Below are 15,990 nucleotides of genomic sequence, written 5' to 3' on the forward strand. Positions count from 1 at the left end.
ACAACTACATACAATGCTGTTACCATGGTTACCACAACTACCGCACTGTTACCATGGTTACCACAACTACCGCGCTGTTACCATGGTTACCACAACTACCGCGCTGTTACCATGGTTACCACAACTACCGCGCTGTTACCATGGTTACCACAACTACCGCGCTGTTACCATGGTTACCAAAACTACCGTGCTGTTACCATGGTTATGGAATACTCTGACATTCCAATTCAGTGTGTCTTTAGAAGTTCATAAAAATGCAGCTGATATTGGCTCATATGTCATTCCACGGATAATTTTGTAGGCCCTATTGAGTATTGGTAGATTATTGGAAAATCACATTGAAGTTTCTTTCCTTTTAGAATAATTTTATAAATAATTGCAGGACCGAACATGAGAGTTCTCGAGAGGAACTGAACCAATCTGTAAACAAACAAGAAGCTCAGGAGTTGAATATCAGAAAAGTTAATGAGCGTTTGGAGAATGAAAAGGTAAGTGTTGCCTTAGATTTTTAATACAATTGAATCATTGTACAAGAACGATTTTCGTCTTATTAGATACGATTTTTTATTCATTTGTATACTATTTATTATAATGTGTACTTTAATACGAGGAGATGTTTTCATGATATCTTTTCTTATTTTTGCTTTCGGTTACTAATACTAATATCTAAAGATAAAGTGGAGCGGAAGAGAATGTCGATATTTGAATGAGATACGTGATATTGAGTCCAGAAATCAAGAACTCAAGGTATGCAACAGCATGTCTACTACGTTATAAAGCAGTTCTATTGTTCAGATCGTGGTGGTCTTAATAATATGTTAAATACTCAAGCTCAGGCATTCCTAATGTTAACTATTATGAAAACCAGAATCAAATTCATTAATTTCTGTTCCATACAAATAACAACTGTGGTAGAACTATGGTCGGTCACCCAGAACATTGCTCTGTGGTATCGTATTTGCACATTTTACTTATTAAATGTCTAGTTATATATCCTTTACAGTATACTCCGTTATTTTAACAGGTCAAATTAGAGGAGTTGACGATGCACTACAAAACAGAGATTCTAGAATTGTCCTCAAGATTGGGCAACAAGATCTCTGCTACCGAGGTGTCTGGAACTTTCAGCAGTGATATCCAATATATTACCCACCTTTTCAACGATTGTAGCACTCGTTTAAATAGATCACTTTTGAAATACCACCAGTCTATGAGTATGAACTAACCTAATAATTGAATCTAAGGAGGAGAACAGTCAGAAGATGACCGCTATGGAAGAGAGTATAAGGTTATTGGAGGAAGTTCAGACAGATTACCAGGAAGTGATCAGATACGCTGTCCTGATCATACAACAGTCATTGTCACGACTCACTCCCAGCAGCCACTATAACCCATGTTCCCATATCAGGGTCAGAGCAGTCATTTCATTATTGTCATATTGTTATCTAACATGGCCCCAACAATCACTCAACAATCATATCGAGCTTTAACATATTTAACATATTTAACATATTTAACATATTTAACATATTTAACATATTTAACATATTTAACGTATTTAACATATTCAACATATTTAACATATTTAACATATTTAACATATTTAACATACTTAACATATTTAACATATTTAACATATTTAACGTATTTAACATATTTAACATATTTAACATATTTAACGTATTTAACATATTTAACGTATTTAACATATTTAACATATTTAACATATTTAACGTATTTAATATATTCAACATATTTAACATATTTAACATATTTAACATATTTAACATATTTAACATATTCAACATATTTAACATATTTAACGTATTTAACATATTTAACGTATTTAACATATTTAACGTATTTAACATATTTAACATATTTAACGTATTCAACATATTTAACGTATTTAACATATTTAACATATTTAACGTATTCAACATATTTAACGTATTTAACATATTTAACGTATTTAACATATTTAACATATTTAACATATTTAACGTATTTAACATATTCAACATATTTAACATATTTAACATATTTAACATATTTAACATATTCAACATATTTAACATATTTAACATATTTAACATATTTAACATATTTAACATATTTAACATATTTAACATATTTAACATATTTAACATATTTAACATATTTAACATATTTAACATATTTAACATATTTAACATATTTAACATATTTAACATATTTAACATATTTAACATATTTAACATATTTAACATATTTAACATATTTAACATATTTAACATATTTAACATATTTAACATATTTAACATATTTAACATATTTAACATATTTAACATATTTAACATATTTAACATATTTAACATATTTAACATATTTAACATATTTAACATATTTAACATATTTAACATATTTAACATATTTAACATATCACAGTGGGCTACCATGCTAGCATAGGCCTAAAATCGACTTTCTTAAATTTCTTTGAAAATAAGCTTTCCTTATTGTAAAACGCTAGCCCGATTTCATGCAAGAAACCGTAATTAAAAACTTTGCAAGATGCCAAAATGGCGTCGCGTGAAAAAATAGCATTTTTCACTGTCAAGAAATTTTGCCTTTTTTAGCCAAAAATTGCCTAATATTTATTATTTCGGGCTAAAATGCCTGATCAAGGCAGTTTTTAATAATTGAAATATAGTATAGTACTTAAGAATACTCAGCCATCTAAAAAAAACTGTGTGACTTTAACATTTTCACCTGATTTTTGACCGCGCCTTTTTTATGGCGTGTATTTTAGGCAATTTTTGGGGTATTTAACGACAGAAATCGTTGTTGGTTTGCAATAGTTCGGTATAATGCATGGTATCATCAGAAAGCTTAGACAATTCCCTATCAGATGCAATAAGAATCACTTTGGGAACTTTTGGGCAACTCTGTTTACAAAATTAAGAAACTCAAAAATTGGGTAAAATTTGCTGCATTTTTAGATAATTTATGAGCTCAATTTTGCTATTAAATTGACATATTTTAGTTATTCTCCATGTTTGTGGCATTTTTTGCATCCTAGACCAGATGCATATGGATGAAAAATCAAAATATCACAATTATTATAGTTAAAATTGATAAAAATCCAAAAAATCGTGATTTTAAACGAAATTTTTGAAAATAACAGGAACAATTTTGGTGTTTCAGAAAATTTTGGTCATATAAATGGGCACAACTTTTGTTCTGATCAATATTTTTTCATAATTCAAAAAGATTCGAGTTCCTAAGATAGCTGTCCTTCGTTTACAGTTCATAAAAGAGCTTTAAAATTGATTAAACCTCTAAAAAAACAACTTTTCCTGGGATCAGCCTCCTATTTTTGGACTACAAGATTGCTCAAAATCGGCCCAAAAATTTTTTCTGAGACATTTTCGGCCCTGTAAATGATTGGAATCGTATTTTTGTACCCAAATTACCTTAGAAACAAAGTTAGGGGCATGTGTGGTGGTCTAAAATACCCTATGCTAGCATGACCCCCACTCACAGCCCACTGTGCATATTTAACATATTTAACATATTTAACATATTTAACATATTTAACATATTTAACATATTTAACATATTTAACATATTTAACATATTTAACATATTTAACATGCTACATTTCTTCATCCCCTGTAAAATACAGCTAAAAACCAAACCACGTGTGAAACATATTGTTACATATTGTGTCCCTGGTGTGAACGTCTAGTTGTTTACTTTACTGTAGAACGTTCTACAAATGTACTCCTAAGTCCTAGACTTATCCTAGATGTTATCCTTAGATGTTTAAGATTACGAAAACCCATTGACAGAAATGATCCGATTATGAAGGAGTAATTAATTGTGAGCAGCCAGGGATTGGCTTATCCTGAGCAAGTAGATCAATATCCAACACTGGTGGAAATAAACTGGGATATAACTTCAGACACAGCGAGGAGGACAACAGGTTAGTAGCACAAATACAGAGCAGATAGCCGCCCTCAACACAGAGCTGGGGCATCTCACTGCTACTTCTGGGCATCTCAATCAGAAGATAACACAGGTTAACACAGTTTTAACTCAGTTTTAACACAGACTAAGTACAGATTTTTAAAAGGTCATTTGTGTTTCGTCACACATTCTACTTAGTAATTTCATTACTAGCAATTGATTTGGAATTTAGCCGTATTTCAAACATACGATATCCTTAAATCACCTTTTTACGGCTTAACAAATCATTTGTCTTATCTTCTTAAACCATCAGTTAGAGGAAGAAAAAGAGCAGGATGTACAGAGGTATGAAAAGTTAACAGAAGAGAGGAACCAGCTCATCAAAGAGAAAAATGATGTCGAGATGTAAGTGGTCAGAACTCAGAATACCATCTCTCAGTTTCCAGAGGTATTCTAACGTTTCGTCAGGAGATGGCTAGTTTGGATTTAATCACCAGTTGGGACCTGACTGCTGATTATTAGTTATATTGTTAATAAACTGAGAGATAACTTACAGTACGATTGTTTTTCAGCGAGATGGGAAAGCAGCGGGATGCGTTCAAAGAGGAAATCCGAACCATGAAAAACGACATGAAGAACAACGAAAATAAACACGAGGTGAGAAGGCGTTAGAGTTAGTTAGATAGTTCCTGTTACAGTAAAACCTCAATTTACCTCTCTCCTATTTATTGCGAATCCCGATTTACCGCAGCTGTTTGCTTTCCCCCTAACTTAATATTAAGGTATCTACACGGGTAAAGGTTAGGAGTTTGATACAACAAATATAACCTGTGTTTAGTAAAAGAAGGACAAGCTTTTCAGGTTTTTATTCCAGAAGGTTTTACATCATGACCCTAAGATATAATAATACTTTAGGTATTCTGAAGAAACATGGTATTTCCACGGAATGCACCAAGGCAAGAATGGCATGCCTTTCCTAGAATAGTATCTTGAGTACTGACCATCCCCCCTCTTTATATATTATAGTGTATCATTACTCACCGTCTCCCACTTCCCAAAGTTTCTCTTAGCTAGTGAATTTTCTCTATTAAGTATCATGTCCATCTGCATCGTTCAGTATATTATAATATTTCTTACTTGCTTACTTTGATTTAACTTTTAATTGCCAATTGCTATCTTAGACTTGATTAATAATTGTACGTCGTACGAGTGTCTAGTCTATCTTCAATATTACTTTAACCATGATTTCCCTTTAACCAGCGCTATTATGAATCAGTCAAGCTTAAAATACATTCCTGACTCGGACGTATTTGTCATATTCAAAGGAGCATTCTTCTACCTAGCCCCTCTCACCATACCTTTGAGCGTGATAGTGATGATCCAAAACATTGTCATCTTCGCCAACTATTATAAGGACAGAAAGAAGTTGATCCCTAGTTTGTTCATGGGTATTGCCCTGTCTGACATTCTCAGAGCACAAGGAGAGTTGGTACTCTCAATGATTAGTATCCTAGCGTACACAGGACTGGTTGAGGTGACTGTTCTTTATAAGAGCTTGGTTTACTACATGCTAACAGCCCTCCCTGGTGTCAACTGGTCCAAGGTGTTCAATCTAGTGATGACTGTCGTTATCACTGTAAAAGTGGTAAACCCTTTCAGCAGACTCGACAATGATCGTGTTAAGAGAGTGGCGACTTACTTTTGTAGCGCTATATTACTGCTTAATATTTTAGATTTAATCGTAGTGATTGTTGTAGAATTCAAACCGAGTTTAGTAAATTTTGATGCGATTATGCATCCTTACCTTTATCTTTACTGTTTGCTTGGATTTGTTCTTCCTGGAGGTCTAACAACTGCTAGCTTGTATTGCCTGTCTGACATGTCGGGATGTAGCCATTTGAAGACAGAGAGTCAAAGGGCTCTACAAGTAGACTTTTGTGGATCAGTTGCAGCTGTCTTTTTGTTAGGTCCTCCGATATTAGTTCTTGTTTGTATGATAATACAGGTCATCTACTTGAGGAGATCTCTACGAGAAGAGGAAGCTACCCTACTGATGCCCAACACTTCCCGCCACGTTTCCATAACAGTCTTCTTTACATCAGTCCTCTTCTTCATATGTAATACTATGTATGCCTTAGCAGCCGTTGGTTGTATCATCAAAAGGAACTCAATCAAATGGGATAAAATATCGGCAGATATAGGTGTGATGATAGGATTCACTGAGTTCACTCTGCCTCTAATATACGCAACGTTGTATCCAGTTATATTGATCTGCAGGAAGGAAGAGTTGAGGAGGAGGTATCTAGAGTACTGGAGAAGAGTTACCTTCTGGTTTAGACATGCTGAGACTGTGGTATTGGACCAATGAACAAAATTGTCCGTTTGAAAACTTTAACAGACCGTTCACGTTTTACGTGAGCCACTGTCAAGTTTGATCATCTTCTAACAAGTCACTGTCCATGTCAGTGATACTAACAGTGACGCTACTTAGTGCCTACTTCAAAAGATAGCACTAGTACTGTAGTAATATAGTGCATAACGTTAGATGAAATATGTAACGTTTTATATAATAATAAAGATAAAAATATAGTATGATTAATTGATGTGATAATGATGAAACGTGTTGAACAAATAACAATCGATTGGATATATTATGAACATCTACATTCTGCGCCAATATCATCCCCGGTTTTAGAAGCCGTAAAATGTTTTGTTGGTGCACTTATCACAGTTAGTTACATTTATTTGGCATATGTTTGGCATTCGGACCACCTTCAACGTCACGAGTAGACATATCAGTCATCGCAAAATTCTCAATTACAATGATTCGATTTTTTAAATTTAAATTGTGCCTCTACTTTAATTATCGTGTTTGGATTACAATTATGTTTTGTATTTTGTTGATATATTTTGAAGATTGTCTAATTTAATCCTACCTTTATTTAAATCGCCTTCAACTCCATGACAATTCATCGTGAAAAACAATGATTGCAAAGAACTCCCTTTCATGCAAATGGTATGTAACAACTAACATATCGTGACAGCTAGGATATGTCATGTGACAACTAACACTGTCCTTATCAGGTGTTGAGGAAGAAGTTGGAGGGATCCAGAGAGGAGCTAGCTAAGATGGAACACGAGGTCAGAGGATTACAGACCAGTTTGGCTGATAAAACTAACAGTAACGAGAGGCTTACCGAGGAAATCGGTACGTTTTCTTAAACTTAATACTTTAAACTAAGTTTTTGTAGTGTGATTTTCGTACTTTATAATTGGATTGTTCCGCATTCAGAAGAGCGCTTATTATTAATGTTCAGGAGTTCTAAAAACGGATAATAGTGTGATGAGTCACCAACTGAACGAGCTGAAGACCACATCTCAAGAGCGCTTCACGGAGATTGAAAACTTAAAGACGAGAATAACGGTCATTCAAGAAGACAACAAGAACATCAGACTGAAATCTGATGAAAGCTTGTCAAAAGTGAAAGAGAAAGAAGTGCTGTATAAAGAACTCCTGGATAAGCTCACTGAACTGCAACAGAAACTCCATGGCGATCAGATCAAGGTATTTCTCAGAGATTTTTCGCTGTAGCGCTACACATTTTAAGCTGTTTCTGAATTTGTGTGAAACCCATTTCAAAGTTTTTAAAAACTCTCGAATACGATGCTACTAATCGAACCTATCGCATCTTTGACATTAGGAATTTAGGACGCTTAATTCAAGATGAACCCACAAGTCAGAAGCTAGTGGGTTCCTTCTAATGAGCACAATTTAAGCTATTGTCACAGCGCGCAAAATTATAAAACGTAACGCGCGAAATTAAAATATTGATAAAAGTTTGACTTTTAAGCACCGACTGCGACAGTAATGTTATATATTATATAATATATAATATAATAGCAGCCCCGTCGGTCAAGCAGATAGAAATGTATTGACTTACAAACCCAAAAACGTTCGTTATTGATGAGTGATGACTCAACAATGTGATACCAAAGAACTACACTGTCCCGTGCTATACTCGCCATTTTAGCACCAGATAGAAATCAATTAAGTTCATCTCTCATGACGACGTGATGAATATACCGAAAATATATTTTTTAAACCACATGCTAATTTTAAAAGAATATATTATCTCGCAATGATAGCGGGGGTTAGTTCGATACAATATGGATAACCGACAACTGCATCATAGCTGACTAGTGAGTCAAACGAGGAATTTATTTCAGCACATCGAAGAGATAAGCGTTGTAAAGGAAGAACTTCAAGAGAAGATTTACTGTCTAGAGAGTGAAATGAAGCAAGTAAAGTTTGAGCGGGATAACAAAGAGTCTCAAATTGTCGCTCTTAAGGGTCAGATTAGTAAACGGTCTGAAGAGAAGGTGATTATTTTCTTATCTAACAATATTTTTCCGTTTCTAATTGTACCTGTCAAAGAATCTTAAAAAAAAAAAAAAAAAACACAGATGGTCCGTTCGAGTAATGTCAGCGGTGGAGACGGTGGTGACGCCAACTCCAACATATTTAACCCGAAGAAGAAATCATTTGTATCAACAACCATTGCATTAATGATCAGCTTCGCCACATTTAACATCCGTGGGCTCGGTGTTCAGCAAGATGATAGCCTACATAGTAAACGTGAGTTACTAGGATTAGACTGTGAAAAGTACAATGTCGACATCTGCGCTCTGCAGGAAACTAAAGTCACCGAATCAGACAGCCTTGTTTTGCGCAACGGTTTTAACTTGTTTCTGTTCGAGCAGTTGGACAGTCGCCATGGAGGCTTGGGTTTTATAATCAGTCCTCGCATGATGAACTATGTGGTTTGCTGGAAGTACATCAGTGACCGGGTATGCTATGTCGATATTTGCATCCCCTCACGTAGCGGTACACCCCTACGTTGCAGGGTGATCAATGCCTACTGTCCACATCAGGGGCTAGTCCGTAAAAATCCAGTTGTTTTGGATAACTTTTATGGGCAGCTAAGAGAGGCCAAGAATGTACCCTCTAATGTGGAGTTGCAATTTCTGGGTGACTTTAATTCAAAACTGGGTAAATTATCCCTTTCTGATATTGAACAGGGTTTTGGTAGATATATGGGGAAATACGGAATGGGAGAAAGGAACGAAAATGGTTCTAGATTACTGGATTTTATCTCAGAAAATAATCTGTTTGCTGTGAACACTAGTTTTATACAACCTAGCAGACGTGTTACATCATTTACTGGTTGGCGGAAGGATTGGTCGGCTGGTCGGTACAGTAAGAAGACACTGCCTGTATACTCTCAAATAGATTACATACTATGCCGAAATAGATCTAAGTGTCTTTTGACTCAATCAAGAACTTATGCTGGTACTAAAACATTTTCAGATCATAGACTTGTCATTGCTCGCATCAATTTCAGCAACATTCATCTTTGTTTCAAACCTAAACAACGTCGTGTTCCTTCTTATAATATATCAGAACTTGTAAGCAACAAAGATATGCAACATAAATATCACTTGGCCCTTCAAGGCAAGTTCTCAAATTTTGTGACCAGCAACGATCCAAATGCCGACCTTCAAAATCTTATGTCTCATATTCGTGATGCTGCCAATGTTTCCATCGGCCCAAAACCTAAAGCTCGCTTGAAACATCACAGCAGTGATGACACTCTCAAAGAGCTTGTTGAAAAGCGTCACGATCTCCGACAGCTACTTAACAATAATCAATCTCTTGATCGAACTACATTGAGGTCATCCATCAACCACCTCACTAATAGTATCCAGAAAAGATTAGTTGAAGTGAGGTCTGCTCAAGCTGATCAGACCTATAGTGATATTACTAACACAAACGATTCAAGGAAAATGTTTGAAGCAGTAAGACATCTTCAGAAAAGTAAACCACCTAATAACTCGATTGGTGTTCATGATGAAAATGGCTGTTTGATTGCATCTGACGACATGAAAGCTTCTGTTGTTAGAGACTATCTCGAAAAACAGCTGACTCGCAATGAGCAACCTCTCGAGCCTTTTGAGGGTCTACCACGTGCTCTCAATGTCCCTTTTACTGGAGTTGAAATACATGCAGCCACCTCTAGCTTGAAAAATGGGAGGGCAAATGGTCCCGATGGAATACCCAACGAGCTTATTAAGTACTCTAATAGTACAGTCCATGAACATTATGCTGGAATCATAAACAGTTGTTTCGAGACACATACTTTCCCCATTTCCATTGGAGAGGCTACTATAACACCCTTACAGAAGCCTAAAAAACCTATTGGTCCCCTGAAGAATTTACGTCCACTCACCTTGTCCAATGCAGCCAGAAAAATTCTGTCTATGGCTACTCTTAAAAGGATAGAAGAAAAAGTGAACGCCTTCACTGGTCCATGGCAGTGTGCATATAAACGCGCTCGTTCTTGTGCTGATATTGTTTGGTGTCAGCGAGTTCTACTGTCAGTTGTCCAAAGGAAGAAATGGGAGTATCATCGCATGGGCATTGATATGTCTAGTGCGTTTGACACGATCAAACGCACTACGATTCTTGAACTCCTGAAACTGTGTGGCTGTACTGAGGATGAGCTGAGGATTGTCCGGTTGTTGTTGTCCAACACAAAGCTACGGGTGAAGGTAAATGGAGTTCTTTCAGCTGAGTTTTTAAGTCTCCTTGGAGCTTTCCAAGGTGACTGTCTATCCGGCTGTCTGTTCACCCTTGTCTTGGCTGGTGCTTTGAATGAACTTAGATGGACTATAACAATCAGTTTAGATAGGCCGATCCCCCCGATTACTATTGCTGGCCTTCCACTTGACACTGAATATGCTGATGATGTTGACTTCAATGATGAAGAGGAAGACAACTTGAGAGCTATTTTGCCCCAGGCAACAGCTATACTCGAGAAATGGAACCTCTTTGTCAATGAAGACAAAACGGACTTCACTCATGTTTATTTAGCTAGTACGGGTGAAGTCGACAGTGATGGAAAATTAGTGTCGGGGAATGAAGCATGGAGGAAAAGTATCACTCTAGGGTCCGTCTTGTGTAGCAAAGCTGATATTCAGCGTCGCATAAACCTGGGATATGCTGCCTTTAACAATTACAAGAAGGCCTGGAGTGATAAACTGCCCCTAAACAAACGTCTAATACTGTATAATGCCTTAGTCGTATCGGTTCTTATGTACAACTCATCCTGTTGGGCCGTCCCGAAAATATTCCTTGAAAAACTAGATGTTGTTCACCGCAGACATGTTCGCACTATTTTGAATATAAAGTACCCAGGAGTCATCTCCAACAAAAACTTGTATAAACGCTGCAATGCTGAACCATTGTCAGACAAAGTGGCCCGTAGTCGGTGGAGAATGCTAGGACATGTTTTGCGGGGTCCTGTTGACGGACCAGCGTTTTCTTCCCTCATTTTTGCCATCAATACACTGGACTTACCAGGGAGAAGAGGAAGACCCCAAAGCAATCTATTCTCGCTGATTGTGCATGATTTATGTAAAAGAAATATTTATTTGAATAATATCTTTGACCTGCATTATCTCCGTAATTTGAGTTATGACAAGAGATATTGGCGGAAATTGCAATGAAGTTTTTAATATTTAGTTTTTGTTTTAGGGAAAGATTAGACTTGGGCGTTGTTTTTTTAACTATCCCTTGTTTAGAACTTTGATTTTTTTTTTTTTTTTTTAGATGTAGCCTACTGGGTCTACAAAAACTATCGTTTTAAAAATAATGCTCCAGGTATCAACTAGTGCAGTGCCAGTACCTACCGGTATTTCGGAAGAGGCAGCGCAGCAATATCGAGAACTCTACGAGAAATTCATGGCTCTGCAAGGGGAGGTCCAACAACTAAGATCTGAGAAAATTATCCTGGATAACTCTGCTACTCAACTAAAGTTTAATCTTGATACTGAGCGGGAAAAGTTGTCCGCCACTGAACTGGTTTGTTGTTTAATGTTATTTAAAATGTTAAAAATTCCAAAATTCGTATGATTCTCCGATAACTCTAATCAGTTAGTAATGATTTCATTATAGTTTATTATAATTATATTGCTCTGTGATCCGAAGTCTAACCCAGTTTTAGAATGGTTGTACAATGTACCACCCATCTTTCACCTGAGCAACTCCATAAGCCTTCACATTTTGTTGAAGTTGCCATAATTTAGAAGTGATTACCCATTCAATTAACCAAGAGTAAACTGTTTCAGGCGATCAAAAATACAACAGATTTGTTAAATGATACGAAAGAAAAGATGGGAGATGTTCAGTCCCTGAACAACAAGGCTAGCAATGACATAACAAGGTAAGAACAGAACAATGCCGGTTAAGTTCCGGCAGGAATTTTTATTATCAGTCTTAAATTAAAATGTTTGTTTAACTCACCTGATCATTCTCAATGTCTAGGTTAGAAGAGATACTGAAAGTAGAAAGGGATAAATACTGCAGATTGTCAGCGGAGCACGATATCGAGAGATCAAGCATAATAAAACTTAACAGCTCTATTGCCACTTTTAAAGAACAGATTGAGAAACTCAAAGAAAACTCCAAACAGCAGGTATAGTAAAAAACTCTACTGAGAAATGAAAGGAGGCTACCAAAAAAATTGATTAGAATCATAAATTAACGATCGAGATCAAAATAACACGCTGTAGTTGAGTTGCAAATGAAGTGTCAGTGTAGAAAATATAAACCGTGATTTGATTGGCTACAAAGTATGGCTAACTTTGAAAACTCTGTGTTGATTCTGTATTAACTCCAGGAGACAGAGAAGATAGCCTTCCAGAAGCAACTGATGGAGAAAGAGCAGATGCTGAGTAGTGAAGCTAAACTCCGACTTCACATGAGCTCTCAACTCTCTTCTAACTCAAACTATGTGGGTTTCTTTCTAATTCTATCACAATAAAACCTTCCATTTCTTGTAATTCAAACTATTTGTGTTTTCTTCTAACTCTTATCATTTGACTTGGTGTATTCCTCAAGCAAGTCTTACCATAAATCTCGCACACAAACAGGAAACAGCGCTGGAGAACGAGAGGAAGAAAGCGGAGAAGTTGGAGGAGAAGTGCGAGGTGCTGTGCGGACAGGTGGAGAGACTGAAGACTAGTGTGGAGGAGGGTGAGACTTCCAGAAGGAAACTTAGAGAGGAGCTCGAGGTAAGGGAGAGGAGTGATGATGAGTTAATTTATATGTTTCTTAGAAGTTCTTTAGTTCTCGTCAACTTATCGTATCGTCCTACATGATGTGTCGAAGGATTAAATTTTTAAGTTAAAAGGATTTTCTTTCTAAGGTTCAGTTTCAGCAAAGACACAATGATTATATGGGGTAGGATATTTCCTATGGCTATATGTTGTGTTTCTATTGTCTGATTTATTATCACTTCCAGGAGGCTACAAGACCGCAACCTAATGCTGGACAACACGAAGATAAGATAAGGTCACTGAAACAGAAACTAGCTGCGGATCGAGAGAGCTTTAAAAAGGTGATTGTTTGCAGGAACCGGTTAATTCGGAACGATGAATGATAAGATAGCATTGTGCACAATTGTAATTTGTGACTAACAAAATTAAACAGGGTGAATTTCCATTCTGGTTTAGGTCGTGTGATCGTGAACTCTTCTATAATAACGACTTACACATTGTTCTACTTCAAGATTCAAGATGATTTGACAAAGAAAGTTAAGAAAGCTCAACTTCTTGTAAAGGAGGAGGCCGCCCAGAGAAAGGAGCTCACTGATAAATACATTATGTAAGTATCATTGATCATCCAATTATCTAATTAATCAAGTAATCGATTTACTAGTCAGCTGATTAATTATTTAATGAGACTCGCATTATTACTTTAAGAAGCAACGTGGTTGTTAAACGAAAAGCTTCCAAAATTACTGTTTGACTCACAGCTCAGGAGATAAAATAACAATCCTTGTTCTCCAACTTACCCTCTCGCAACCACCCAGTGTTTTCTGAAGACATTATATCACTGATAATACTGTACCGCAGGGTTAAGAGCGAAATAGGAGAGTTACAGGGGAAAATGACAGTACTTCTTGCTGATAACGAGCGTTTAAAAGCTCAGTACGAGTCACTGATGAAAGAGAAAGCTACTGTTACTCAGGAGAAAACTGAGTTGGAAACTTCGTTAAGGACTGATTACGTTCTCAGGTAGAACCTAACGTATTGTGTTTTATTATGACCGTTGTTAAGGACGCAGGTTTTGCAGACTGACCAGCTAACTTAGTCATTGTACCAGTCGACTGAGCTGTCTGACCCTTAAAATGAGAATGATATTTATATGAAAATTGTTCAGGAGAGAGGTTGAAATGTCGAAGAAGAATCTGGAAGCTCGAAATAGGGTGGAATACAACAAGAGGCTACAAGAAATGAACCAAAAGTGGGACCAAGACAACAAATCTAAAGAAGCGATGGACAAGTTCAAGTGAGTGACCTTCAGTTGTCAGATTTTGAAAATATCATCCCCCTAAAGACATAAGTATGATTAGAGTCGTAGTAAAGATGATTAATTAATTAATAACACATTATTGACTCTATTAGGTCCACTACTGAGTCTAAAATTCGTGAAGATCTTGAAAAGAGTAACAGACAGCTAAAACAAAAGGTACAGGGTGTTTCAAAAGTCTTGCAAATATGTGCTTTAGTCTAAACTCACATTCTGACGTTGTTCTTTTTAGATATTCTTTATTATTTTGATCGCAGATTAACGTAAAACATTTCTGATTTCAACAAAACCCTTGGAGACGGCCCGAGCAGAAACTGTAATCTTATATACACAATATCAGGTTACAGACTGTCTAGATCAGTTCGACCACAGAGAGAAACAACTCTCTAACATCCAGCTGGAGAATGAGAAGTTAAAACAGATTCTTGCGGAGGAGAGGAGGGCGATGGAGAGACTACTGCCCTCTTTTGCTGTTGATCAAACACCTGTACCTCGTCTCTCTCTTAACTCTACTCCCCGGGCTCCTTTTAGACAAGGCGACAATTCTAACGTCAGGTTGGTTCAAGGTCTAACACGTGTCTAACACGTGTGAAACAAGGGTCTGAATCAGTTTTATTTGCTCCAACCATCAATCAACTTATTTTCGGACAGGCAATGATAGTGCAGTTTAAATCCTAAAGTCACATTTTAAAAACTAATTTTTTTGAGCTTCTCTATATTTGTATACTCAACCAACTAATATACTGCCTCAGAGCGACTCAAGACGCCAACGCCACGTGGCAGCTGATGAAATCCAAACTGAATGAAAGTCTGAACAGATATCTAGTAGAAGAGGAAATCTCACCCGGCCGAGGGAACATACCTGGGATACTGACTCCTGGGCGGATTACTCCTGGTAGAGTGACTCCTGGGCGGATTACTCCTGGCAGGGTGACTCCTTCATCGATCAGGAGAGCAGACCTCAATATCGACCCTGACCCTGCTAGAACTTCTGCGGATAGTTTCTTGTGACCGGGAAAATTGTAGTGGACTCTTTTTATATTCTTTATATCAACTTATCAATAAGCGAAGTGGGGACTGCTATATTTGAGTTTCTCATATTAAATGTGGCTGCGCCACCAGACTTAGAGGATTAAAATAAAAAAGATAGTGATTTTACTTGTTATCTGATATTTTGACTACAATAAACTCGATGTCTAAATAAGGTAATGAATTTGAGATATATTAAGTTGATAACCAGATTTTAAAGACTATTTATCTTTGTTAGACTAATGTTGCATTGGAAGTGAAATATATTCATAATTTTCTTCTGCGATTAATATGACCGTTAAAAATGTTATGTTGTTACCATTTTTATTATTCCTGAATTGTTGAGTCTGATTTTGTAGTTTTGTTGTTGAACCTGTATCATGTTGTGTCAAACAAAGTAGCCAGCTAGTAATCAAAGAGTGATATGAAGAGTGATATGAAGAGTGATATGAAGAGTGATACGAAGAGTGATATAATGAAGAGAATCTGCAAATTTTTCTTGACAGATTCATTGATGATTGAACCAATATTAGTTCTACCATTGAGCCCCAAGTGGCGTTTTAACTCAATGACCAAACGCA

General features: G+C 36.4%; 1 protein-coding gene across 1 annotated transcript in view; it reads left to right on the plus strand.

Moving 5' to 3' along the window:
- LOC134812636 (uncharacterized) overlaps positions 1 to 15,747 on the plus strand; it is a 55,615-nt gene extending 39,868 nt beyond the window's left edge. The window contains exons 18-39 of the mRNA XM_063820123.1: positions 383 to 488; positions 673 to 747; positions 1,025 to 1,111; positions 1,245 to 1,409; positions 3,944 to 4,060; positions 4,262 to 4,353; positions 4,521 to 4,605; positions 7,033 to 7,156; positions 7,266 to 7,513; positions 8,176 to 8,328; positions 11,669 to 11,869; positions 12,136 to 12,230; positions 12,332 to 12,482; positions 12,687 to 12,800; positions 12,940 to 13,080; positions 13,311 to 13,406; positions 13,578 to 13,672; positions 13,924 to 14,085; positions 14,231 to 14,359; positions 14,476 to 14,539; positions 14,721 to 14,935; positions 15,133 to 15,747. Of these exons, the coding sequence (XP_063676193.1) occupies positions 383 to 488; positions 673 to 747; positions 1,025 to 1,111; positions 1,245 to 1,409; positions 3,944 to 4,060; positions 4,262 to 4,353; positions 4,521 to 4,605; positions 7,033 to 7,156; positions 7,266 to 7,513; positions 8,176 to 8,328; positions 11,669 to 11,869; positions 12,136 to 12,230; positions 12,332 to 12,482; positions 12,687 to 12,800; positions 12,940 to 13,080; positions 13,311 to 13,406; positions 13,578 to 13,672; positions 13,924 to 14,085; positions 14,231 to 14,359; positions 14,476 to 14,539; positions 14,721 to 14,935; positions 15,133 to 15,391 (2,974 nt within the window). The 3' untranslated portion in view covers positions 15,392 to 15,747. The remainder of the gene's footprint in view (positions 1 to 382; positions 489 to 672; positions 748 to 1,024; positions 1,112 to 1,244; positions 1,410 to 3,943; positions 4,061 to 4,261; positions 4,354 to 4,520; positions 4,606 to 7,032; positions 7,157 to 7,265; positions 7,514 to 8,175; positions 8,329 to 11,668; positions 11,870 to 12,135; positions 12,231 to 12,331; positions 12,483 to 12,686; positions 12,801 to 12,939; positions 13,081 to 13,310; positions 13,407 to 13,577; positions 13,673 to 13,923; positions 14,086 to 14,230; positions 14,360 to 14,475; positions 14,540 to 14,720; positions 14,936 to 15,132) is intronic.
- Positions 15,748 to 15,990: the final 243 nt, after the last annotated feature.

The sequence above is a fragment of the Bolinopsis microptera genome, chromosome 3, assembly GCF_026151205.1.
Source record: "Bolinopsis microptera isolate Bmic1 chromosome 3, MBARI_Bmic_1.0, whole genome shotgun sequence".
NCBI classification, from domain to species: domain Eukaryota; kingdom Metazoa; phylum Ctenophora; class Tentaculata; order Lobata; family Bolinopsidae; genus Bolinopsis; species Bolinopsis microptera.